The sequence below is a fragment of the Penicillium canescens genome, assembly GCF_028828765.1.
Source record: "Penicillium canescens strain IBT 15451 chromosome Unknown utg000005l_segment0_segment0, whole genome shotgun sequence".
Lineage (NCBI taxonomy): Eukaryota > Fungi > Ascomycota > Eurotiomycetes > Eurotiales > Aspergillaceae > Penicillium > Penicillium canescens.
Window position 1 is genome coordinate 551,002 of NW_026703967.1, and position 23,953 is coordinate 574,954.

The 23,953-nt window shown below is 48.0% G+C and overlaps 9 protein-coding genes across 9 annotated transcripts; 5 read left to right on the plus strand and 4 right to left on the minus strand.

Moving 5' to 3' along the window:
- Positions 1-609: 609 nt before the first annotated feature.
- On the plus strand, positions 610-1,757 carry N7446_007832 (putative alkaline lipase; the record flags this gene model as incomplete). The annotated part of the gene is made up of 6 exons (XM_058516577.1): positions 610-700; positions 759-847; positions 936-999; positions 1,055-1,428; positions 1,480-1,524; positions 1,599-1,757. 6 exons carry the CDS (start codon positions 610-612, stop codon positions 1,755-1,757), a joined length of 822 nt encoding a protein of 273 aa, XP_058370223.1.
- Positions 1,758-2,215: 458 nt separating this feature from the next.
- On the plus strand, positions 2,216-3,980 carry N7446_007833 (BTB/POZ domain-containing protein). The gene is made up of 3 exons (XM_058516578.1): positions 2,216-2,633; positions 2,702-2,857; positions 2,911-3,980. The coding sequence occupies exons 1-3, from the start codon at positions 2,377-2,379 to the stop codon at positions 3,431-3,433; spliced, it is 936 nt and encodes a 311-aa protein (XP_058370224.1). The 5' UTR covers positions 2,216-2,376; the 3' UTR covers positions 3,434-3,980.
- Positions 3,981-5,488: 1,508 nt separating this feature from the next.
- Positions 5,489-7,324, plus strand: N7446_007834 (uncharacterized protein; the record flags this gene model as incomplete). The annotated part of the gene is made up of 3 exons (XM_058516579.1): positions 5,489-5,757; positions 5,849-6,544; positions 6,604-7,324. 3 exons carry the CDS (start codon positions 5,489-5,491, stop codon positions 7,322-7,324), a joined length of 1,686 nt encoding a protein of 561 aa, XP_058370225.1.
- A 1,122-nt stretch (positions 7,325-8,446) lies between these two features.
- Positions 8,447-9,928, minus strand: N7446_007835 (PARP-type zinc finger-containing protein; the record flags this gene model as incomplete). The annotated part of the gene is made up of 5 exons (XM_058516580.1): positions 8,447-9,046; positions 9,101-9,166; positions 9,233-9,407; positions 9,501-9,636; positions 9,910-9,928. 5 exons carry the CDS (start codon positions 9,926-9,928, stop codon positions 8,447-8,449), a joined length of 996 nt encoding a protein of 331 aa, XP_058370226.1.
- Positions 9,929-11,733: 1,805 nt separating this feature from the next.
- N7446_007836 (uncharacterized protein) lies at positions 11,734-12,309 on the plus strand (the record flags this gene model as incomplete). Its single annotated transcript, XM_058516581.1, has 1 exon — positions 11,734-12,309. One exon carries the CDS (start codon positions 11,734-11,736, stop codon positions 12,307-12,309), a length of 576 nt encoding a protein of 191 aa, XP_058370227.1.
- Positions 12,310-12,472: 163 nt separating this feature from the next.
- On the minus strand, positions 12,473-14,379 carry N7446_007837 (chaperonin-containing T-complex subunit CCT3; the record flags this gene model as incomplete). Its single annotated transcript, XM_058516582.1, has 6 exons — positions 12,473-12,562; positions 12,625-13,262; positions 13,323-13,913; positions 13,964-14,172; positions 14,235-14,301; positions 14,355-14,379. 6 exons carry the CDS (start codon positions 14,377-14,379, stop codon positions 12,473-12,475), a joined length of 1,620 nt encoding a protein of 539 aa, XP_058370228.1.
- A 310-nt stretch (positions 14,380-14,689) lies between these two features.
- N7446_007838 (uncharacterized protein) lies at positions 14,690-15,505 on the minus strand (the record flags this gene model as incomplete). Its single annotated transcript, XM_058516583.1, has 1 exon — positions 14,690-15,505. The coding sequence occupies one exon, from the start codon at positions 15,503-15,505 to the stop codon at positions 14,690-14,692; it is 816 nt and encodes a 271-aa protein (XP_058370229.1).
- A 2,235-nt stretch (positions 15,506-17,740) lies between these two features.
- On the plus strand, positions 17,741-19,010 carry N7446_007839 (uncharacterized protein; the record flags this gene model as incomplete). The annotated part of the gene is made up of 2 exons (XM_058516584.1): positions 17,741-17,918; positions 17,980-19,010. 2 exons carry the CDS (start codon positions 17,741-17,743, stop codon positions 19,008-19,010), a joined length of 1,209 nt encoding a protein of 402 aa, XP_058370230.1.
- Positions 19,011-22,390: 3,380 nt separating this feature from the next.
- N7446_007840 (ankyrin repeat domain-containing protein) lies at positions 22,391-23,482 on the minus strand (the record flags this gene model as incomplete). The annotated part of the gene is made up of 1 exon (XM_058516585.1): positions 22,391-23,482. One exon carries the CDS (start codon positions 23,480-23,482, stop codon positions 22,391-22,393), a length of 1,092 nt encoding a protein of 363 aa, XP_058370231.1.
- Positions 23,483-23,953: the final 471 nt, after the last annotated feature.

A 23,953-nucleotide genomic window follows, 5' to 3' on the forward strand; every position in this document is an offset into this window, starting at 1 on the left:
AGTCTGCACGAACCGGTGATTTAGGCTCAACTTTCAACCCGGATTAGGATAGGTCGTCCGAAGCCTTGAAAGTTGGTAGCCACGTTTGGTCAACCGATCATCCTTCAGTTTCTATTTTGTATACGTCGCACGTCAAACATAGTATCTATTAGAGCCTTGATTCGTTACCATTTTCACTCAAATGTGACTTCTTTTGCGAATATGATTGAGCACGATTGCTTCCAATTATGTGTTCCAGGGTCCTTATTTTTCACTCCTTCCGTCTCCACCCGGCCAAGGGCTCAAGTGCTAGAATGGAAATTTCCCCGAAGGTAGGTGTGCATATTTACCATGCATCAGTCTGCTTTAGCCTGACACACCCACTTCCTGTTTCAGAAAATCCCTTGGATCCAAGCCTCGTGGTCAGATATCGGGTATGGAGTTCGGGATGGATGGGGCGCACAGATGATCAGAATGAGCCATCGAAAGTGTACCAGAAGTATTTAAAGAGGACGATGGCCAGGTGAAATATTCCCTCTCCAGCAGACAACATTCGGCTGGCCCATTCAATTCCTCTTTTGAACCAGTATTTTATACCAATTCTTTCTATCTATCTTCTTTCCATTCAAAATGTTCTTCGATGCCCGAACTGCTCTGGCTGGGATTGCCCTGATCTCCCAGGTTTTCGCCGCGCCTCTGCTGGAAGAAAGAGCAAGCTTAGGTATAGTAACCTAATTGCATATTTTTATTCATACAGAGTTCACTCACCTCAATTGAAGACACATCCTTTTGGGCACCCCTTCGTCGCGCAGCCCAGCTTTCCTCTGCTGCGTACACTGGCTGCGCCGGCAAAGCTTTTGATATCACTGTCACAAAGTCAATCCATGATGCCTTGACCGACACCCAGGCAAGTAATACTGTCTCATTTCCAACCAGAACGAGGCTGACTTGACTAGGGATTTGTTGGGTACTCGTCAGAGAAGAAGACCATAGCTGTCGTCATGAGGGGCTCTACCACTTGTGAGACTCATCCTGATTCCGTATGACACAGAATTTTCATTGCTGACCCCTGTAGTGACTGACATTATGAACGACATCAGCACCACCCTCGTCACGCCATCTCTCTCTGGTGTTAACTTCCCCTCGGGGGTGAAGATCATGAGCGGCATCAACCGCCCTTGGAGTGCTGTCCACGACGGAATAATTTCCGAAGTAAAGACCCTTATCGCAAAGTACCCAGACTACACCTTGGAGGCGACTGGACACTCTCTCGGTGGCTCTCTGACGTACATTTCTCACGTCGCGCTGGCCCAGAACTTCCCCGAGAAGCAACTCACCAGCTATGCTATGGCTGCTTTTCCCATTGGTAACGAGGCCTGGGCCAACTTTGCAGGCTCGCAAGCTAAGGGTACCCTCTACCGTGGAAACAACATCGGTGACGGTGTTCCTGTAAGTTGTTCGAATTGTGATGCTTCAGACATCTACTAACGATACATTTAGAACATGTATGTCAACATTCCTTACATCTTCAAACACTACGGAACCGTAAGTAATCTCATTTTATTTCAATGCTTTTCTGAGTATGCACGCAGTCACTTATCACCGCTCAATCTTCACAGGAAATCTACAGCTCTGGATTCCAGGCCACCACTCTCAAGTGCTCTGGGCAGCGCGACCTTTCTTGCTCTGCTGGAAATGGCATGTACGGTGTCACTCCTGGTCACTTCCAGAGCTTCGGTATTACCCTGGGTGCTGCTGGCTGTGGCTCCCTCCTGTGAGTTCCTAAATGTCTACTATGGAAGGCTTTTCGAGCCCCGGACGAAAATGATATTTGAATTGTGGTTATATCGGCAGTTAGCCAAGCCTGTTACTTTCCCCTCGCTGGCGATGGAAAATCAGACTGTGTTTTGGTTAGCTGGTTTCCACTTGCTGCTGGCCATTCAACATGACTAGCATCACGAAATGTATTGCCCTTTCAGTTACTAGTCAATGCTCATTGTTATTGCAATCCCCCACCTATCTGTCAGCATTTAAATATACATGGATTTCCCGTGATTTGCTTATCACTATTGGCCTCCGAGGAACCAATGTGACGTGAGCATTTAGCGCCGACATGTGCAAGTTGCAGCCACACATCTATCTGAGCCTCACAAGACAGGTGACTTCGAGTCTAGTCACATTTGATATCACCTGACCCCCGCATTTAAACCCCCTCTTCGTTCTCCCTTCCTCTTCTCCCTCCCACGCCTGCCAGAGTCGGTAACTATCCGCAAAGAGAATATCGTTAGAATTCTCGATTGCAAAGTTATCCCAGAACTGTGTATCCCTCGTCTTTTAACTAAGTTTCGGAGGGACCTTTTCTGTGGAGAGCTTCCGAGACTCACATGCTACGTGTGCATGATAAGCAGCGTCACTCACTCCTTTATTCGACCAACTAATATCATTCTTTCTGATTATTATAGGTTCTTGCAGTCGCTCTTGGAGATTCTGCTTCATGATCTTTCGGCACTAGGTTTCCTTTTTGCCGTTATGTTCAAGCGCCCTTTCGCAACTAAGAACCGGGCGGGAAAGAACGCCAAGGTTGCTAAGAAGAGACACGAAGAGCAGGCGAAGGAGAAGGCGCATCAAAAGATGGACAGTCTCTCGATGGGAAGGTTAGTAGTTATACGGTTCAGGCTTCGCGCCCAATAACAATAAGAATGCGGATTGTTGACATTGGTAGTCCGCTGACCAGCCCCATCGTTACGATGATTGTGGGCGGGGATCAGCGTCTCTTTGCCGCCCATGAGGATATTCTATCCATGTCGCCATTTTTCAGTGCCGCCCTCAAGGAGCAGTTTCTGAAAGATGGTGCTAAGGAACTGACTTTGCCCGATGAGTGAGAATCGATCCCACCATGATTTTGTTTACAAATACTTATTATCAAAATAGAGAACCTGAAATCCTGTCATGCATTCTCGAGTTCCTGTACAAGGGCGACTATTTCCCCCGCTTGCTCCACGGTAAGCGTCGCCACTCTTGGTCCCTCGAGAACGCCCAGGATGTCAACGAAACTGGTGGCCGCGGGTCGAGCGAGGCAACCTTCTTCCACCCTGGAGTGGGAGATATTGTCCTCCGTGATACCGTGGTGTACTGCACCGCCGAGAAATACGGCCTGGAAGAGCTCAAGCGCATTGCTCTCCGAAAGCAGGGCCTCCAGAGTGGAATCCCAGCCGATGTGGTATTGCGATCTGCTCGATATGCATATGATAACACCCCGGAGACTGATTCCCGACTGCGCGCTCATTATCTGGCTCTCATCATCCGCACCCGCAAGACCTTCAAGAGCAGCGGAACTTTGCAGATGGAGATGGAGAAAGGCGGCAAGTTATTTTTCGATTTGTTTGTGGCGATGTGCAACCACATGGACGACCTCTCGGAATTGCGGTACGATCCACCTTCTCTCTCGTTCTAGAACCCTTCCTTTACTACTGACTTCTCGTCCAACACTGAGCCATGAGTGCTTACACTCCCACCTATTAGCACCAAGCGATCGCCGAGATTCTTCTAGGCGGTAGTCACATTTCCTTTGTATCAGATCGCGCCACTTGGAATTTGAAATTGAAATTGAACAAGGGAGGCGTACGTTTTTTTATGAACCAAATTGGCACATTGGCAACGAATCTGAACTCCTGGTCTGCGTTCTTGCTTTGACAGCAGATTGACCTTCACTTCTTTCGAGGTTGGCCGCCCTTTGGTTTGAAGAACCAGCCCTATTCATTTTTAATTGGATCCCTGGCGTACGGTAACCTGCGTTGGACCACTCCACACTCCTTGACTTTGGCCATGTTTTGGCCCCATCATTGACAATCTCTGCTTGTTCTGTTGCGTTGATGTGTTGTTGCATTTATTTTCATGTATTCAATCCCTGAGGCAGCGGCATCATCCCCACTGCATTATCAAGTCTTGGAGCACACGTCGATATGGTGATTGAGAAACAGAAATCGAGAAATACGGCCACCTCACACATGCTCCACGTAGAATTGTAATGCTAACCCAGCCATAGACCATCAAACACCATTTTCTCTTTGGCATTTTCGTGTCGCCCTTTTTCAACCGTCCATGTTGTTGATTCAATGGATTTAGGTCAAGCTGTGCTCAGTGACATGATATCAACGCACCTTGTTGCCATTTACTGTCAGCTACCTGGATTCCCTTCACTAGTTTCTGTTTCTCAAATTCCGATTCCAGCCTCCAAGGGCAAAACAAGCTGATAAATTCGTACCAACGCAGCCCTGGCCACATGGAAGTTATTGTTCCAGTTTGGCTCCGATACTTGCAATCGGCAAGACCGAGACAAGGTAAAAGGCAATTTGCAGAAGACCAACGATGCCCATACGAATTTCCCTCAAAGCTCTTTTTCGTGATGCTGTGATCAAGCTTCCTCGAAAAGGCTTCAAATACGAAAGCTCACGGTCATCTCGGCCATCTTCCTACCGAAGTATACCGTTCGCGAAAGCGAAGACTCGCTACACGTCTTCAGCATATTTAATCCCCTTCCTCTTGCTTCTTCCTGCTTTCAGCTTCTTCCAACTTGCATCTTCTCGTCCCGCTTCCTTCGTCTCCATTCTTCAACTATCATTGCTGCTTATCCGCTGACCAAGAAAACATCCATCCATCATTGAAAGGCGGCGATTTAGACCGTCTCCTTCGTTGTCTGATCGTGAAGAAACGAGAACTTCCATTACTTCCCGCTCAAAGCTTGATTTTGGAGTTGTCATACTCGAAACTGTGAGTATTGCACATAGCTCTTACACGCATTACCATCTATTTGCTATCCTCCGTTATTCTCTGGTGTGCATTGCTCGTATTCTCCCTTACTTGTCTCGCCTTGATTGCTTCACTTACTATCTGCACTTTCGCACTTTTCTTCCATTCTGATGCAGCTAGTACGTTGCGGGTTTCTTCAAGATCGAAATTCGCTGCGTCTAAGATGAAACAAGAGAAGCTTCTAACAGGCCTCAGTATTCTCGCTTTTCCTCTCGCGTACGCTCACTTATTTCTCGCCGTCACTTCAATTTCCAACACTTTGTCCTTCTCTATCATTTATATGCCCCTTTTGTAGCCAATGTTATCCCTTCCTAATGTGCTTCTATCTAACCCTTTTCTAACAGAATTCTTGCCCTTCACCTTCTGGTCTACTTTCTTCGGGTCATATCCTATGGTAGGTTTGAATCTCCAATATCCCAAAACAACGATCAACACCGCCGTGTTGTTCAGCCCCAATCTTTGGTCTTCTTTTAGGGCCATATTTGAAAAGTTCTTGGTGACACCCTTGAATACCTAACTTACGGGCCATATTCGAGATCTCTTTTTGCACCCTTATCAAACCCAGGAGATTCAGCTATCTCTTTTTTCCACTGCTCACTGGTCTGATATAATTTCAAGGACAGGGGCACTATCCTTGGTCTCCGAATTGAAATGCCTGGGCTAACTTCTAACTTATATTACTAGATCGCTGGCCCTCAAAATGGCAAAATTCCCAGTCCTGAGCCAAGGTCTTAAACACCTACCCGAACCCCGGCAGCTCCAGCCGGGCGAGATTGTAATCACTCGCTTCAAGAATTCAATGCGTAAGTACAGAACCGACCTCTGGGTTGGGGTCGTGATTCCTCAAACATTCGGTCCTTCTCGTCACTTGAACCGGCGCCCCACCACTGCGCAGCCTACAGATGGCCCTTGGACAACACACCTAAAGGATCGCATGTACCCTCTTTACCTTCCCGGTATCAATATGTAGTGAGTTCGACCCTCTTTTTTGCGGCCCAAAAAAGACCCTTCAAGTTGCCCTTTTTTCATTCAACTATATGAGCGTTAACAATGCTTATAGTCGCTACTCCGGACTTCAAGACATCTTTGTCTTAAATGACAAAACTCCGAATGTCTTCAAGCGTGCCAAGCGAGAGCTGGAAGCAAAGGTCTGGGACGACCTCATGCGAATAATCGCGTTTGCGCCTACCCTAGACTGGTGGCTTGATATGGCTCAACAAGAGGCGGGAAGCAAGGGAAAGCGAGGCCGTGAAATGCGCATTGTGCTCCCGAGTGGCTCTGAACACTACCTCGATGATGATGACGCCGATGCTGATGGACATGCGGAAGAGCAGGATGAGGGCGAGGATGAGGGCGAGGATGAGTCCAATGAATCCGCAGATGACTATCTTCCTGACAAGCCAGCCACATCACCCTCTCACAACGTGGGACCTGATAAAGCAGATGCGCCCACTTTATCCGAGGCCCAAGGCGCTAATGAGGTTTCTGCGTCTGACAACACCAGACCTGCTAGGTTTTCGAATGCTTTGGGCTTTTTCTACGATGACCATGAATCTTTTGCCTTCAACGACAGGCCCTGCACACCAGGCCAAGGAAGCTCTGTTGTCAATCTCACCGCCGGTCTTGCACCTCGATCCTCAGGCTCTCATCCATTCCAGCAAGCTCAATGGATGACCCGTGGCAACTTTCCAACCTTCGATTCGAAGCCGCCTCTCGGGATCGGTGGGGTTTCAACCAAAGAGGAGGATATACATAGGTTTTTTTGAGAACTCGGTGTGGCGATCCAGAACCTCTTTACTTACTATTTTATTCAAGCGCGAGTGATGACACGGCAAAGCGTGACAAAACTTTCGACATGTCAGTACGCAAGGCATTTCAACAAATATTCCTCAACACTGATGAATCCACCTTGCTTTTGAACGCATTTCGGGGCATCGTCACGGTTCAGCATCAGATCGAGTTTGACAAGATCCAATCGTTCTTGACCGAGGGAGAATTCTCCCCAAGGCTCATTCAGCTGCATAAACCCCCGTCATTTGCGCCAATGTCAGCAATTCCACACCAGATCGGTGACCAATCCTGTATTGGCCGGACGTATCACCTGGAAGGAATCAGCGACACCAATGACCTCGAGGCAACGATTCTCAGCCTAGGAACTCTGTACCAACAGGCTCGGTGCTTCGAACTGGCTGATCTAATAGACCTGATCACTTTCAAGCTCCAGGTTGCGTGGAATTCGTATCCAGCTTTGTTTCATCTCAAGCCCTTACTCAAGATCACCAGTCTCATTTTTCCCGACGATCACTATGACGAGAACACTCATGATGTCCTTCAGCATTGGATGTTACACTTCTTTGCTGAGACTTATGACTTGTTCAACTACGACTGCTCCGATATATTCTGGTCGGTAATGCGCGCAAACTCTGGACTCCTAGATGCAGTGATCATGCTGCGATCTGGACTGATCTCCGAGAATCCGAGACTGTATTCTGATCCGCAGGCCCTAATCCGGAGCCGTGGGGTTGCAAAGTTGTGATCATGGTCTGTTTTGGGATTGGATCTGTTACTAATGAGTGTGGGCAAGGACTCGATTTCAGATCTTAAGCGTCGTTTTCCATGTCTTTTTCCCCCTTTCGTGACTCCTTTCTCGCTGATTTCCTTGACTTTTTCTTGCCTCAATGCTATTATTTAACCACTGCGTGTATCTAATTTACGACATTGACATTCGTTATCGCTGAGTTGATCATTGCTGAACAAGTTCAATGCATTGCTTCAACTTTTCGTTGTCGCTTTCCGACCCGTCTTCACCACGAAGTAGTGAAGCTTCACGTAGAAGGGTTGCTATCACTTCCCGCTAGTCCCAATACCCTTTTTGGTTTATTGATTCAAGCACAATACTCAATTTAGCTGTGTTTATGGCAGATTTCGGCGTTATTGAGACAGAAAATGTGTGTTTACCATGCCCATTAAAGCTTATGATAGCCGCCTTACTCGCATTATGTTCATGCAAATCACCTTTGTCGACTATAAAGGCTGCCCCATCCAAATATCAACTTGCATAACGACGCAAGTCTTGACTGCCGTAGATCCCATGCGGATAGCGGACTGGTATACCATTAGAGTATTGAACGTTGCTGTACCGTGGATTGATTTGCCAATTGCTTCTTGTAACTTAATAGTCTTTCCAATGCTCTTGTCAGCCCCTTCTTCGAATGCCATACTCCTTTTGAAATGTAATTCAAGATAACTTGACCTGCACCAATATCGAACGCCAAGATCTTAGAATACAGTGTAGTTAGAGGCTGCAGGATTAACACAAAGGGGATTTTTTTATCAAGTGTTTCATTAGATATCTCGTAGGCTAATTCACAGGGAAATATCCTAGATATCCATATCACCATGGATTCCTCTGCACAAAACACCGCGCACAAACCACCGCCATAAAGGGAGTATCACGACGCTTCAACGAGGATAAAAAAGACGGAATTAGAGGAAAAGCAGAGGAAATTGCCAGGTGGAAACCATGCGGAGATAGAAGCACAAATTAAGATAGACGAAAGATCTCATGAGAACGAGCCGTTGCAAATTGGAAAGCTCCGAAAGGAGTGGATCCTACCAGTGAAAAAAGCAGGGCATTGAAATGGAAACGTGAGAGAACTTAGTTGCTGTCGTCAGCGGCGGATTCGGCGGCGGGCTCAGCGGTGTCAATTTGCTCCGTCTTATTAGCTGTTCCATTACCGTTCTGGGTCTTCTTGGAAGGACGTCCACGCTTTGGCTTCTCGGTTTCATCGGCAGCTTCGTTGCTCTGGGCCTTCTTAGCGCGGCCACGCTTGGGCCTGTCGTTGTCCTCAGCAGCTCCATTGTTCTTGGAGGCTTTGTTCTCTGGGGCCCTGTTGCGACGGCTACGCTTGGGCTCCTCGTCATCTGGCTGAGGGAATTCCTTAGGAGCGGCCTTGCGACGAGGAGGACGCTTCTTTGGCTCGGCTGCAGCAACAGAGTCCTTATCCTCGGCGTCTTCGGTGGTCTTAAGCTTGTGGCCACGCTTCGGCTTCTCCTCGGCCTCGGATTGATCATCATCATCGGTGTTCTTGGGCTTTGGGCCAGGCTTCTTGCGTCCAGCGGCAGGAGTAGCAGATGGAGCGTCGGCGGCCTTAGCCTTGGGACCACCTTTCTTCTTGGCGGGCTTCTCCTCTCCGTCGGAATCAGCGTGGCCGCGCTTCTTGACGGGAGACTCCTCTCCGGAATCGGGGCCCTTGTTCTGTAATTGTCAGTATATTGTGGCAATGTATGAAAAGAAGTTTCATAGACGAACCTTGGCCTCGGCCTTCTTGCCACGGACACGGAAGCCAGACTTGCCAGGGCGGTTGAGCTCAACATCCTGGATGTCGTATTGTCAGTGATGGTCCATTGTGGGGATGCGATTGGTATCGATTGGTTTCCTTACGCCCTTCCAGTCCTCATCAGGAATGTGGCCAGTCTCGACGGCATTGCGGATTTTATCCTGAAGCTCCTCGCTCAGGTCCTCAAAGCCATCAAGCTGTTCAAAGTTGTATCCATCGGAGCCGTCAATCTTGAGGGACTCCTGCATGTTGGAAATCATTCTCGGAGTCAGGCAGCCCCTGAATCATGTTAATCTTTTGTTCAATTCAATAAGTCTTGCGCGATCCCATAGATCGAGCGAGGTATAAGAGGACGGAACAGGCAGAACTCACCAGTGACGCCACATCCAGCTTTGAATTTTCTCTGTATCGGTCCAGGTGCCAACACGGAATTCATTCTTGGGAATCTTGTCTCCGCTGTCCTTGCATTCCTTAGTCTGGCAGCTAGCCCTGCCACTGCGGGCGAGCTCTCATCATAATGTTAGCTGTGATGTCATAAGCGGCTCTAGAAACAGTTCTTGAAGCGAACAAGACGCGTTGACCAATGAGCAAAGAGAGAACACAATGAGCAGGATGACTTCATAGCATCTTGTTCTCTTGAGCAGGACTCAAGGATGCGAAGTTTCATACCCGTTTCACGCATGTTGCTGACACCCAAACAGCCCAGGGGACGCGAAAACGTGTTTCGCACAATGGAAATCCGCACAATGAAAATAAACATTAAGCGCGAGGAGTAACTCACCGAAGCGATAGGTAGGCATTGTAGCAATCGGAGGTGACGCTGGTGGGTGAAGAAAGAAAGTGGACGATGGTGAGATGGTCCGACTTATCGTACCTTATCCTGGCACTCATGTGCTGTATCACAGGGCACTTCACAAGAACGAGGTCAAAGTCGACCGGAGATCGAAATCGAACTTTGGCTCTTTTTTTTCAATTTCTCAAAGCAATTGTTTTGACTGTTCTGCCTAAAAAAACAGATGATGAAGTCAGGCGGTGCGACACCGCGGAATGTAAACTGCGGCACAACCACACCCACTTGCGGCTAAGTCAGCGAGAGGTATCAACCACGCCAATTATGCATGGAAGTGACTTTTTAGTGATGCAATTTGGAGAAAATAAAAAGAAGAATGCGGCAAGCAAAGTAATGCTTTTTTATCTTCTGGTCTGTCTCAATATTCACCCTTTGACAATAGGCTTCTTTTATCAATGCACTGTCTACAACCATGCTTCGCGTCCAAATTCATGCTCAAAAGCTGTATAGAACTGTCTATAAAAAAGTGTTTATATCAACCATCTTTAAGGTGAACTGACCTTACAATGAATTTGATCAGAAGGTGAAGGCGTAGTGACTCCGAAGTGCCTAGCAAGGAATACTAAACGGCGCCACCCCGAATCAGCTTCAAACACCCCCCAAGACGAAGCAGAGATGATATACTGTGACAGCTCAGAACTATCCGATTCAATCTTGAATCCCTCTCGAAATACTCGGACCCAGAGATGTCTACTTAGGGCCCAATTGCGCCTACAATCCAACGTTTGGAAACACTTAACCGGCAGGATGAGAGTACAGATGAGCCAACCTGTCAAAACCGAAGAATCAACCCGGAAACGGAACCGATACAGTAGAGAATCGGCCGAGGAGAAAGATCACCAAGTCGTCCGTTCAATTCAATTCTCTATTCAACAACAAACTTAACTACAAGACTTCGAAATCGCCCCAAATAAATGCAGACTATATATCCATGTAGCAATTCAATGGCATGAAGATCACTGAGGTACTCGTCAGCTATGCTGTGGACTAGATGTATCTCATGTGGAAAATAGTTCCATAATTTGGGAGTAAGGTCATCCTGACCCACGATTCGCTGCTTTTCCCGCCACGCCTCGTTATTATACTAACTACTACGTCCCCAATCAACGCTTCGGCCATGATTCGTTCCTAAATCGTTGTCAACTCAGTACCCAATAGCGCAAGGAGGCGACAGAGTTAGGAGCGAGAAGGTCTTCTAGAACCATGACTTGGATAGAAACCTACTGATTCGCTGACGCATTGGTTAATTAGAAAGCCGCAGGTCTTGAATATTCACTAGATGAACCGAGCTATGCTCATACCTGTTTAAGATGATGCTAACAAGTTGCAATTAGTAACAGGCAGGGCTATATTAGGACATAAGTAAGGAATCCACTGGTTGTTCATTCGGTTATTCAGATTCAGAGACAATTCCCGCGCGGGCAAGTCTATAGTGACAGGATGAACATTTCACAAAGAACAGGCGATCAACCCAGTATATAGCGCTAGCCGCTTTCGGTTAGCGGTTCCCGAAGTTGAAGGTCGCAAGTCTACACTCTCAATTAAGATTGTTATCCAACTGGCTCATCTCGCTCGAGTCTGACATTTAGACAATCCCACAAAGATACAACAAGGAAATAGGGGATAGTACTTGGGCTGCACCAAAAAAAGCCCATCCCCGGCCACCACATCCAAAAAAGAGAGAATCCCGCAAAACCTCTCACTTCGCGCAAATCAACCCCGGTCGCATACCCAACCAGAACCACAACCGTCACAATGTCCGAGCCAGGACCAGAATCAATCCCAACAAGCGCCGACCCGCGCAGCAAGCGACCAACAAAGCGACGCGCCGTAACGCCGCATGCAGAGCACGCAAACCAAATCGAAACGCTCTTCAAAGACCCAAGCAAAGACCTGCAACTACCCAATTTCTCAACATCGCGCACATCAGGCTCGCTACCGCCGCCACCGGAGATCGTCGCCAATGTACAGGGTTCGTCGGCGGGTGCGGGATCCGGCGAGTTCCACGTGTACAAGGCCAGTCGGCGGCGAGAGTATGAGCGGCTGCGACTGATGCAGTCGGAGGTTGATAAGGAGAAGGATAATGAGACCTGGGAGAAGGAGCGGGAGGAAGCTAAGCGCAAGGATGATGAGAAGACGGAGAAGAATCGGCGGAGAAGAGAAAAGAGGAAGAATGTTAAAGGGAAGAAGGGTGGTGCACAGAAGGATGCTGCTCCCACTGTGACCGGGTTAGCCGCTCCGGATATGGATACCAGTGCTGATGGGGTGAAGGGCGCAGAGGGTGCTGTGTCGCAGGAAGTCCCCGGTGTTATTATTCATGATGATGACTAGATTGGGATATCTGATAGATGCGGGCCGTGTATGATACGAAGATACCCATGTGGAATTTGTTTTCTAGGATATTCACACAGAAGGAAGAAACCTCAGAGGCAAATCGTGTAGCATTATGTACGGACCTCGAGTCCAAGGATCATTTTTCTTTTTCGTCTATCAATTATTCCTCGCCGCCACCGCCGCCGCCAGCCATCTGCTGGGCAGACTTTCCGCTGCAGATATCGTCGACACGGAGGAGAAGACAAGCAGACTAGTGTATAACGTTAGTGAACTGTAGCAATGTTGTAGAAATAGAAAATACGCATGACTTACCTCGACAGCGGTCTTGATACTCTGGAGCTTGACAGCCTCGGGCTCCCAAACACCGTATTCCTTCATATCGACCAGGTTGCCAGAGTCGCCGTCCAGACCCCAAGAGGTGTGGCCCTCGACGTGCTTGGCACGCAGACGGGTAAGCACACGGATAGGGCTGGCGCCAGCGTTTTGCGCCAATGTACGGGGAATAACCTCCATGGCATCGGCAACAGCCTTGTAAGGCCACTGCTGGACACCCTCAATGGAGCGGGCGAGCTGGCCGAGCTTCACAGACACGGCCATTTCGACGGCACCACCGCCGGGGGACAGACGGGGGTGGAAGATAACGTTGCGGGCAACGGACATGGCGTCCTGCAGGTTACGCTCAATCTCGTTCAAGATATCCTTGGAAGGACCGCGCAGCAGAATTGTGCAGGCCTTCGGGGACTTGCACTGGCGCATGAATGTGAAGTACTCGTCACCAATCTTCTCAATCTCGAACAGACCGCAGCCGGTACCAATATCGGACTCCTGGATGTCGTCGACTCGGTTGACGATGGTGGCGCCACTTGCACGGGCAATACGGTTGTTGTCGGTCTTTCGCACACGGCGGAGGGCTGTGATGTTGGCCTTCATCAGGAAGTGCTGTGCAAGATCTAGTAAACCGCGAATGTTAGAAAACCATCATGCGTCTCTTCAAGTGTTCGCTTCCTTACCGGAGACACCCTTCTCGGTGATAACGACGTCGGGCTTGAAAGCAAGGATGGCCTCGCACATGTGCTTAACCTGCTCCTCCTCAATCTGAAGCATGCGGTTCCAGTCATCCTCCTTGGAGATCTCAATGTTGGTTTGGGACTCGCCCTTCTTGTATTCCAGAGGGCAGTCGAGCAGGAGAATACGGGGGTTCTCGATTCTCCGACGCATCTTGGGATGCGTGATATCCTTGTTGACCATCACACCGTCGATAACCTCGGAATCCTCGATTTGACCGCCGGGGATCTTCTCAATACGGGCGTAACGCTTGATGTCGACCTCTTGCTTTCCACCACCGACGTCGAAAGAGACTGTGCGCACAGCAGCTAGGGCGAGGCTGCACATGAGATCCGACCACCGAGACACGAACTTGGTTCCGATAGAGGACTGGATGAGGGAGTACATGGCCTTGTCGTCGGTGATGTCGACGGGTGTCGAAACCTCCTCAACGATCTGGAGGGCATCGGCGAGGGCACGCTTGAAAGCCTGGATAATAACGACGGGGTGGATGTTACGCTCGAGCTGGGGGAGGGCCTGGGCCAGCATTTCACCGGCTACTAAAGATCAGTCACTGTCCAACACAATATCGCCGATGTAGTCATACCAAGGATGATAACCGTTGTGGTGCCATCTCCAACTTCCTCGTCCTGGGTACGGCTGAGCTCGATCATGCTCTTGGCCGCGGGGTGCGACACTTCGATCTCTCGCAGGATAGCATGACCATCGTTGGTCAGGACGATACCGCCCATAGGGTCGAGCAGCATCTTCAACATCGCCTTGGGTCCGAGACATGACCGGATGATATCCGCAACACTGGTGTTTACCGAATTAGCATCGTCCAGGAAGGAGAAAGGGGAATCGGGGGGATAGCGTACGTCTTGGCCGCAGTGATGTTAGACAACTGCGCCCTACGGCCGACCTGACGATCGCCGGCATTGGTGTCTGGATGACATGTTAGCACGTAAAGGGGATCAAAGCAATGGGGGGTATCGAACTCATCACCACCACCGGAGCCTGCATCTTGGCGGTGATTTGTCGGAATTTGAGCTGGAACTAAGGGTGGAGTAATCTGGTAAATTCCTTCCAGATATCAGAAAATAATCCACGAAGATAAATGACAATCCAGGAGTTCCGACTTCAACGCTGTTCGCCCGCATTCCATCAAATTTCCAGGCGAAGTGGGAGCTCCCTCACGCTAGTCCAATTATGGCTAGCGCCCATAACTAACAAACTAGACAAACATCCGAACTATCTAATGTCACCCGCAATGTTACTACATGTATTTAAATTGGTGAGGACTGAAGTTCATGTTATATCATGTTATATGAATTCATTTCGACCGGCCAAATCCAGACGAATCCTGCTGGAAGTCATATTGTACAAATGAGACCAGCCTCGACAAGACTGCAATCTCCAACTTCAACTTGACGGTATAAAAGAAGGTTTTCAGCACAGTTTGGATGATGAACAAGCCCAGAAATTCCAACACAATCAGAGATATATCCATCAAGATGATGGCAGAATTGATCGCCAAAAGCTGATACATGATGTTTGTCTTCCGCTTGCTCCTGGTTGGGTAACTGCGTAACAGTCTGACAGTCTGCACAATAAATATACTGGAGATGATAATCTCCTGGACAAAAAAGACGGTGAGTTGAACCTTCTCCCATATATTGAAAAATCGACCAAATGCAAGGTCACAGGCATATACAACACCATATGAGGCAATTATCTGAGGGATTTGGAAAACTATTGCGTCAAAGATGATCATACCCAAGACGAATTGAAGGATTCTTTTGTTTTGTTGTACAAGATGTAGCCGGGAGTAGAGAACCAGTGACTGCCCAGTCACCATAATACACCATCCCGCAGTTGATAGTGTAACCGGGACCCATATGGGCGCGAGCTCGAAATATTTCAGAAGCAAGCCCAGGGCGTCGGGAATCACGCCAAGGAGGGCTGTGATGAGAAGACTCCAGAAGTAAAGCCCGCGGTAGATACGGAATATTGAAAATACGAGGATAATCAATTCCAGCGCACTGTAGAGGGCAACGCTTAACAGGCTGACAATGAAGCCCTGGAGAGCGAAGCTATTGCCAGTGTATGAACCTACGATCCCCTCGACGGGTGCGGAACATTGGGCCATGTTGAGCGTATGTCGCCTGCTTCAATAAGCAACACCGGTTAGAGGCATGCTGCATTCTGTGGATGGTTTGCAAATGCATGAAAACTTCAATCAATCCATGTATTCAGATATATGTCGTCAGCATCGGCCATTTTTCCTGCACGTGACCGACCGATTCCATGGATCCATGATGTTGAAGTGGCGGCCAAAGCGATGTCGGAGATTAGTCACATGTTCAAACAGGGGAAGGTGCAGTTAAGGTATCAATTCTATCCATGGAAAGTTCGATCTGCGCGACTTTGCGAGCGGCCGGTGTTTTGCTGGGCAGCATCACGTGCCGTCCAGCCCTAAGCCAACCCCTATACACTTGTTCTCGGCCGCTTTCCATCCTTCCGGAATTGTGTTGCTGGGGCAGGTAATGACCTCTCAGAACGAGTCATTGTATCGTTTGTGGCTATCATCGGTAACCCCACGCAGAAGTTCGATGAACTAGGTTCATCGTGGCTCGTAAATTATAAGCTAGTAACATCGATCCAGTTAGTATACAGGCAACAAACATCGATGTTCCATACCTGTGTCCAGTGAAACTTGTAATAAGTCAGGGCTTACCGGGCTATTAATCCAACCCAAAAATGTTCTACCAGAGCCATGTGTGTCTGACAGGGGCCATTGTATCATCTGCGACTATCTGTGGAATTCCACACATACAAGTATAGATCGATTCATAGGAGATTTCGAGTGTACCGGAGGCATCTGGGCCTGTATTCATCATCTAAGGAACGCCATTTTGTCAGTATTCCTTGATCAAATGGAGTACAGAAGAGCTTCATGGTCTCTGTAAACGATGGATGTATTCTTCCACGGCCAATTTTTCTCAATGAAACTCAAGACTTACCGATGGTTCGAGAAATACAGCCCCCTCTGGGACGCTTGGGGAAGAAGGAAGATTTAGACGGGAGGAGGACCTGAGTAGATATTGGTGGATGGGCGCGTCGCGTGGTTGACCAAGCAGCGCGCATTTCGCGAACATAGATCATCTCGTTCTGCTATATTTTACTGTTGTTCTGTATTCACCGCTGCTAACCCCCAATGGCTATCGCTACACAGCCTACAGGCTGTTGTGGAGGAGGATTTGGAGTTTCCATGATGTCAGCCCACACAAGTTATCACTTCAACCCTAAAACAGCTTGTTATCGCTGCAAACTACTTCTGTCAGGAGGATTTTGACTTGTACAGAATTCATTCATAGATCCCGACGCAACTTATCGTACATGTATTGACAGGGTACACAAACTCGACAGCTCAGGAAAGCTGCGATACAACAGAAAATGGACAGTCTAGATCAATAATCAAACATGTGTCATTGTACATGGTATCATTTCGTGGACATATTATCATTTGGTTTTCTTTTTTCCCTTTTTCTTTTTTTTTTTTTTTTTTTTTTTTTTTTTTTTTTCGGTTTTGTCTTGTTTTCTTTCGTAATAATGTTGACGGTAACATTGCCGCTTCGGGTTGCGATCGGCTCAGGGATCACAGGGTGAGTTAGTCACCCCGTCGCCCTGAGTCGCCCACTGAGCGACCCTGAGCTGTTCACTGAGCATCCTGATCGCTCACCCCGTTGCTCTGCCCTGATCAGCCCCTTCCCTTCTCGTCTTGATTTCAGGCTTTTCGCCTGCTCCGATGGTAACCGCGCTGTTACTGGTGTTCCTGGGAGTCCAGATCCAGAGATGACATATTCCCACGTTGCTACAGTGCTCACAATTTTCCGTCGATCGACTCGGTTCCTTCTACTGTACTTGCATGAGAAACTCAGCACCTCAACTCTACGTTCCCTCGTGCCTTGCGTCCCCCTAGTAAATTCTGCCGACTTCACTCAGGACCTGCTTCATAGGAGAATCACGGAAATACTTTCCCTTGCCCTCGTCGCTCCATATCCTGTATCATTTGATCCTAGGAACAATATTCGCTTTGTCCTTTGGCAAGTCTTTTGGCACGCTCTACCATAGATCTAGAACCCATTGCCGCACCATGTGACGCAAGACTATGACTACGACTGGCGGATCTAGTTTTGTTTCGGACTGTATATCCGCCACTGTGAATGATATCAGGCTGGTTTTCCTGGGAACACCTTACTACAATTGACCCCCGGGTAAGCTATGACATATAAATGGTCCCAACTATCCCTTGAAATATCATTCAAACTTGAACTTTACTATCTCCTACTTCGCCCTCCATTCAGAACTACTTGGATCTATCATGGTAACGCTGAACCATCAAATATTTTGGCAGCCAGCGCCAGGAGCCTCAGTGGGTTGCTCTTCCACTGGCTCAGAAACCCAGACTATCGACGCAACGAGGCGACCGGACGCCCCGAAAGAAAGAAGCTATACCCCGGAGAATAATGTGCTACAAGAAGATAGTACAATGGGCTTCGGTAAGACATATTCCAAACAGCCTCCACCCCATACCATTTGGGATTAATACGGTCCCTCCAGTGTCAGAACCCAACGAGCTCCCTCGAGCTAATTCGCCTGACCTCTATCATAATGACGAATTATCAACCGCTGGAAACTACCCCGACTATCCTGAGGAAGTCGCTCTCTATCCTTCCTCCCGAGTTAGTGATACTCCCTCTGTGGCTGGCTTAGAAGGCCCTGGGACGACTCGAGTCTTCGATGTCTTCGAAGACGATCGTATTAGACAAAGTGACGGGGAGTATTACAGAAACTGCGCTCCAAAGGAAAGGAAGCGAGCTTTGGAAAATTCAAATACCTCCCCTCCAAAACGACGTCGATACCGGACTTCCACTGTCACAAATGCAAACAAGCCACGAGGAAAACGAGCAAGTCCATTAGGAGCCGGAGATCCACCACTTGAAAATACAGAAGGTTATTCCGATAGCAATCTCGCAGGGCTTAGGAATGCGATCGGATATCTAAAGCGCGCTTACAGCCTGGTCACTGCTGAGGCCAAGTTTTCTGACGACATTGCGGGTGCAGATATTCTCAAAGAGAATCTTTCAGTGCTTCAGCTTGCAACAAAAACGCTACAACACGCATACGGTATCATCGCTACAAGCACCACAGCAATGGAAAATGTGGCGCGAGAGGCTACGACTGTGCAACAGCGGTCAACCTTCACGCGCAGCAAGTGGACTGTTGAAGATGATCATCGATTGTTGAGGCTGAGAGACTCTCAAAATCTGTCATGGAGTCGTATTCGAGATTTGTTCCCTGAGAGGACTATGAATGCAATCAGAACCCGGTATTCTCGGGAGTCGTCCAAACATTCTGAACCTCTTTCAAGCAAAGAAAACCACTCGGTCTGCACCGGTCGGCAAGTGAAGGGCACATCAAGCATTCGAAGAAGCCCGAGGTTGAGCCGGCCTCGCCGGGTCAGCGATAGAACGAGCAATGCAGAGCGCGAGCGAAGGTACCCCTCGCGCGCCGCAAAGCATTCCAGTGGTTCGAATGCATTGAATCTTGATTCTATTGATCCTCGACTTCGCAATATCAACAATGTTTAGAATTTGTCACCCTGTTCCTTTTCTGTTGAAAGGCCGGTACGTGGATAGTCTCTGGGCGACGAATATAATTGCTATGAATGGTGGTCAGTACTACAATGTGATCAAGGCGGGAGTTTATATATCTTTATTCCTAGATGCCGAGCCTATATTCAAGGAGTAAAGAATCCCTTAAGTTGGTTACAGAAAGTGGCTTTTTCCTTTGATGTAGGAATCCGTGCAAAGACCAGCTGGATGGAGCATAGAAGATTTGGGATTTCCTATCGGGTACTGTACGTAGCAGACGTAGGCCAGAGTCTCTCACATTTCAAAATGTAGTGCTAGAGACTGTGCTCGCGAGCAGAACTTGGAAGAAACTTGGCTAAAAAAGCTTTCCCCGGCAAATGAAATCTATCTGAATGGCTTCTAATAAGCATCATATGTCGTCTACTAAATCTACCAATATGTAGCGCACAAAGGAGTGGGAATCGTCCAAAGAAACCGGGTGATCCACGTAGACCCTTTGCCAGTTCCCAGGGACATCCTGGCTCCCAGAAGAAACAGCCTATACTCCGGGAGCATTGTCGCATGTTCCCAGGAGGCTTGTTCGCGATCCCGGGATCACTTAGCTTCCTGGGAGTGCTGATAGTTGTTCCCAGGAATACAGTCCAAGTCTCCCAGAAGCCGATCAAGGGTATTAAGGAAGTCTGTCAGAGATCGAGCATATATAGTAGCTTGGGTGTTTGGCCGCTGACCAAACATTGTGCATTTTTGGCCAGATGGCGTAGTGGTAAACCCAAGCATCCATGAACCGTCACAAAGCCAATAAGGACTCCTGGGAGCCCTCTTTTCCTCTGGATGTCAATGGCATACTCATTAGCCTTTTCGACATTCCAATAGTCTTCAATTTCCCACTCTCTTTTAAGTTACTCTCTCGACTTCTATGTTCCATTACGTAAGGTTCTTTGAGCTCCGGGATTTTCCGAAGCCAACCCGATATTTATTTGGATTTATCTCTAATAATGCCTCATAGATAGGATGCAAGAACATATCAAAAATCATGGAGTAGTTTCTCATTTATGGTTTCTCCAATCCTTCGGAGGAAACATGATCCGACCTGTGCTCCCTTTGAACACGTCGTCGCTGATATTTTGTGGCTAGCTCGTCCATCGTCATTTGAATCGGCTCAGGGTGGTTCGACTCCTTGTCCTGTGAGCGACCAGTATACTTACATTAATGAGTGACATGAGCGGAGCAACTTACTATCTGTTCTGTAGAGAGAGGCCATTCTTTCGCGTTCGAAGTCAATGTGTAGATCTGGCCAGTTTTCTTCATTCGGAGAACGAAGTGGATATCGGCATCACATTCTACACAATACTCGAAAACCTTTCTCAATAGTGTCTCCCTCCTTCTCAGACATTTTTGATTTCCTCTTCTAGCATCAGATGTCCTAAACTTGCTTTTGAGAATAGTTGTAGGCGATGATCGCTCAACTGCTGGAGAGGGTTCCATTGAACGTTATCTGCTAGCAGTCAAGGGGATATTATTTGTGCCCTAGGATATGTCTTTATATAGTTACACATAACATTTCCCCAGCTAGCATGACAACGACGATGATATTCCTTACTCAATCTATAATCATACGACTTCTGCAGCGTGGGAAAATAAAATGGAATAAGTTGTTCATGTCTTCAACGCCCATGCCACTATCCGCTCAAGCAAGCACGTATCCGCTAAACTTGGCTTTCATTCAGTAAATGTCACTTAAACGAGGGCCACAATGGCATGCTGTCATATACTTTATGGGATTCCAGATGAACACGATTCGAAGATAAGAAGAGGCGACAGAAGCAAGACGAAGATCAAGGCCCATTTGGAATTGACTACCCGCTTTCATGTTCGAATGCACATCATCCGGTGAAGACACAGATCAATCTTCCTGTTGAAATATCCCGGTTGCTGAGATAATAATGAGGCTGGGATCACGTGCATACATATATATACCTGTTACCAGCCTACTTGTATCTTAGACAACATGCAACAAACACATAATTAACTCCCCTCAGAAACATGAACACTGAAGCATCACTTATAATCAACACTTCCGGCATGATAAAGAAGATGCGGTGAAAAAGCGGTGGTGAAAAAGCGGTAGTGGAAAAGGGGGTGAATAAACCGGGGTGCATAAAATGGGATGATAAAGAAAAAGTGAATAAACGGGTGTATAAACGGGTGCATAAACGGGATGGTGGAAAAAGGGGATGGTGGAAAAAGGGGATGGCGGAAAAAGGGGATGGCGGAAAAAGGGGATGGTAAAAGGGCGGTAAAAGATAGACCCCAAAACCTCAAGGCTTGTTCATCGTTCACAAGTTTCCCTAGTTTTCGTATGGCACTCGGGCTAGACTCAGAAGGTGGTGTCGTAACACGCTGGAGCTCGGATTATGCAGAGACCCCTGAGATGGCTCAATTGATCTTAACACCTTCAATTAATCATATGATTCTATTGGACGTGTTCAGTATTAGCCAGTACATCAATTCCTCATCCTGACAGTATCATTGCTATGGCCCCTGGGTCTTTACTAGTTATCAGTTCGTCTCAAGTAGAGCCATTTCACTTGATCAAAATGTCGGCCTCCATTCAGTCGACGGATCTAGAATTTAGTACATTGGTACTACACATCTAGCCATTGTCCCTACCTAAACCACGAATGACATCTTAGTTTCTGGCTACCTGCCTAAACCCTGCAACGTCCCCAATCCTGGACTGAAATATCAGTGCTCCACTACGATGTAGAGAATGCTCCACATCCTGCTGAAATCAGTTCTGCGTAGATTAATATAGAGCCCGGGGCTCATTTAAGGCTCCGCTTGACTCTCTGCTAGAGTTCTTATGCGGGACCTTGGTTGTATATACGCTCAGGCCATACCAGTTGCAAGTGAGGCTGTAGCTAACGTGGAGCAATCACTGTGGGTTTACCTTTAGTGTTTCAGGTATTTCAGGGGTTTGATAATGATGTGCATGGTTGGGGGCTACAAGTACAATGTAGTTTAGAGCTAAGAGGGAGGGCCCCACCGATATGCAAGTGCAAGGCGTTTTGTAAGGCGTTTACTGTACAGAGGTGTCTACCTGGTGCCCACAAACTCGGCCAAGGCGCTGTTGGGCTTTAGTGATCTAATAGGATTTGGGGCGCCTCTTCTGTGATGTGATGATCCTGATGGGGGCCAGGAGCTTTGTTGTACAGCTTATCGTCTGACGAGCGTTCAGGGGCTCAAGCGATTTTAGTAGCCCGAGGTTTTTGCCGTGTTTTACTTCGTGCTGCACTCGATAGCGCAAGTGCATATGTCTATTTCGGAAATCCCTCAACGAAAGGTACTTAAAAACACGGTGCAGATCACAATTTATCTCACGCAGTAGCATTTTCCCACTTCCTCGCAGCCAAACCCGCGTCTAATACCCTCTGCATCTCCTCATTTCCTTTCACTTGGGCCACATCCATTGCATTCCCATAAAGAATTGGACAACCTAACTCGGGATTGGCTCCATGCTCCAATAGCCACTTCACCCTTTCCACAGCGCCTGCGACCGCAGCAAAGACTATAGGATAAAGGTGAGTAACGTAGGGGGACTGCCGCTTCTTGTTCACATCAGCTCCTTTTTCCACCAATAAGGCCATCACTGGAATTCTGTCCACATCCGCCTCCTTGGTCGGTGCTTTCTTGTAAGCAGCGGCGTGTAGCGCATCGTGATGAACGTCCGCCCCTGCATCCACAAGCATTTGCACGGCTTCGAGACTGCCAGAGCCTGCAGCTTTCTCTAGCGCAGAACAATTGATGAAGTTCTCGCGACTGGGCCTAAAATCGGGGTTTGTGCCGTGGTCGAGGAACCAGCTGAGCAGGGGAAGATCCCCCACAATATCAGGGAGAATCTGTTCGCTGCAGACTTGAGACACCGGTCTCCATCCGTGCTGTGCGAGAACATCGAGGAGGGGAATCTTTGTATCGCGGGGTGCACGTATGATGTTGTGCGGCGCACTACTCGCGATTGGTGCGCCAACGGAGAGGAGATAGTCGGCAACCTCTACCTGACCAGCACATAGAGCATAAGTGAGGCCAGAGTGAAGAAAAAGAGGCGTATGTTTTCTTGATGACACCATCGACTTCACAGTGGCGAGGTGTCCGTCCTCGCATGCAGCCTCATATTCAAGGGCCCACTGAGATCTTTTACCCTTGAAATCATGATCACTAGGGTCTATCAGAGGGACCTCGCCGTAGGCTGGGTAGGCGATGTTCAAGATTTCGCGTTGTGAATGACTCGGGGTATGGGCCTTGATAAACCTCCGCTGTTCCGAATGTTGGTAAATATCCTCCGCCCGTTCATTATTCTCAGTCGTTTCTCTTTCTCTTCCCGGAGGACCAGCGGCTCTTCCGGTTCTGTATCCTTGTTGATAGGGCAATGGTCCATAAACGTCCTCGTGTCTTGTATTCTGGGATGACATTCTGTCAGAGTGGAAAGAGTTGGGAGAAATGATGTAAACGACCCCTGGTGCCAAGAAATCCAAAGTGACATGAGAAGTGTCGCGTCTAACTACTTAAGTACATCCTGCCCTAACCGCCCCCAACCTTCATGCATGGGCTACGTCATATCTTCAGTCTATTAATGTCAAGGGCAAAAGAAAAATTGAACAAGACCAGCCACATGCTTTAATGCTAGCAAAGCTGCCCAGAACAATGGTTCTTCCACTTGGCTTCCATGTTTGGAGTATGTCTGATGTATTATGGTTAACCAACGCCTTTAAGGTCGAACTCCCTGGCAAGAAATTTTAGTGAAGCTAACATGTGTTATGCTGAGCAACTCGGTAAATAAACAGTGTTCTATGCTTACCAGATCGAAATCATGAAAGGTCGTTGTGGGAGTGGTCAAAATATACATTTCTGTACACCAGGAATGTACCAGTTCGGAATGACTG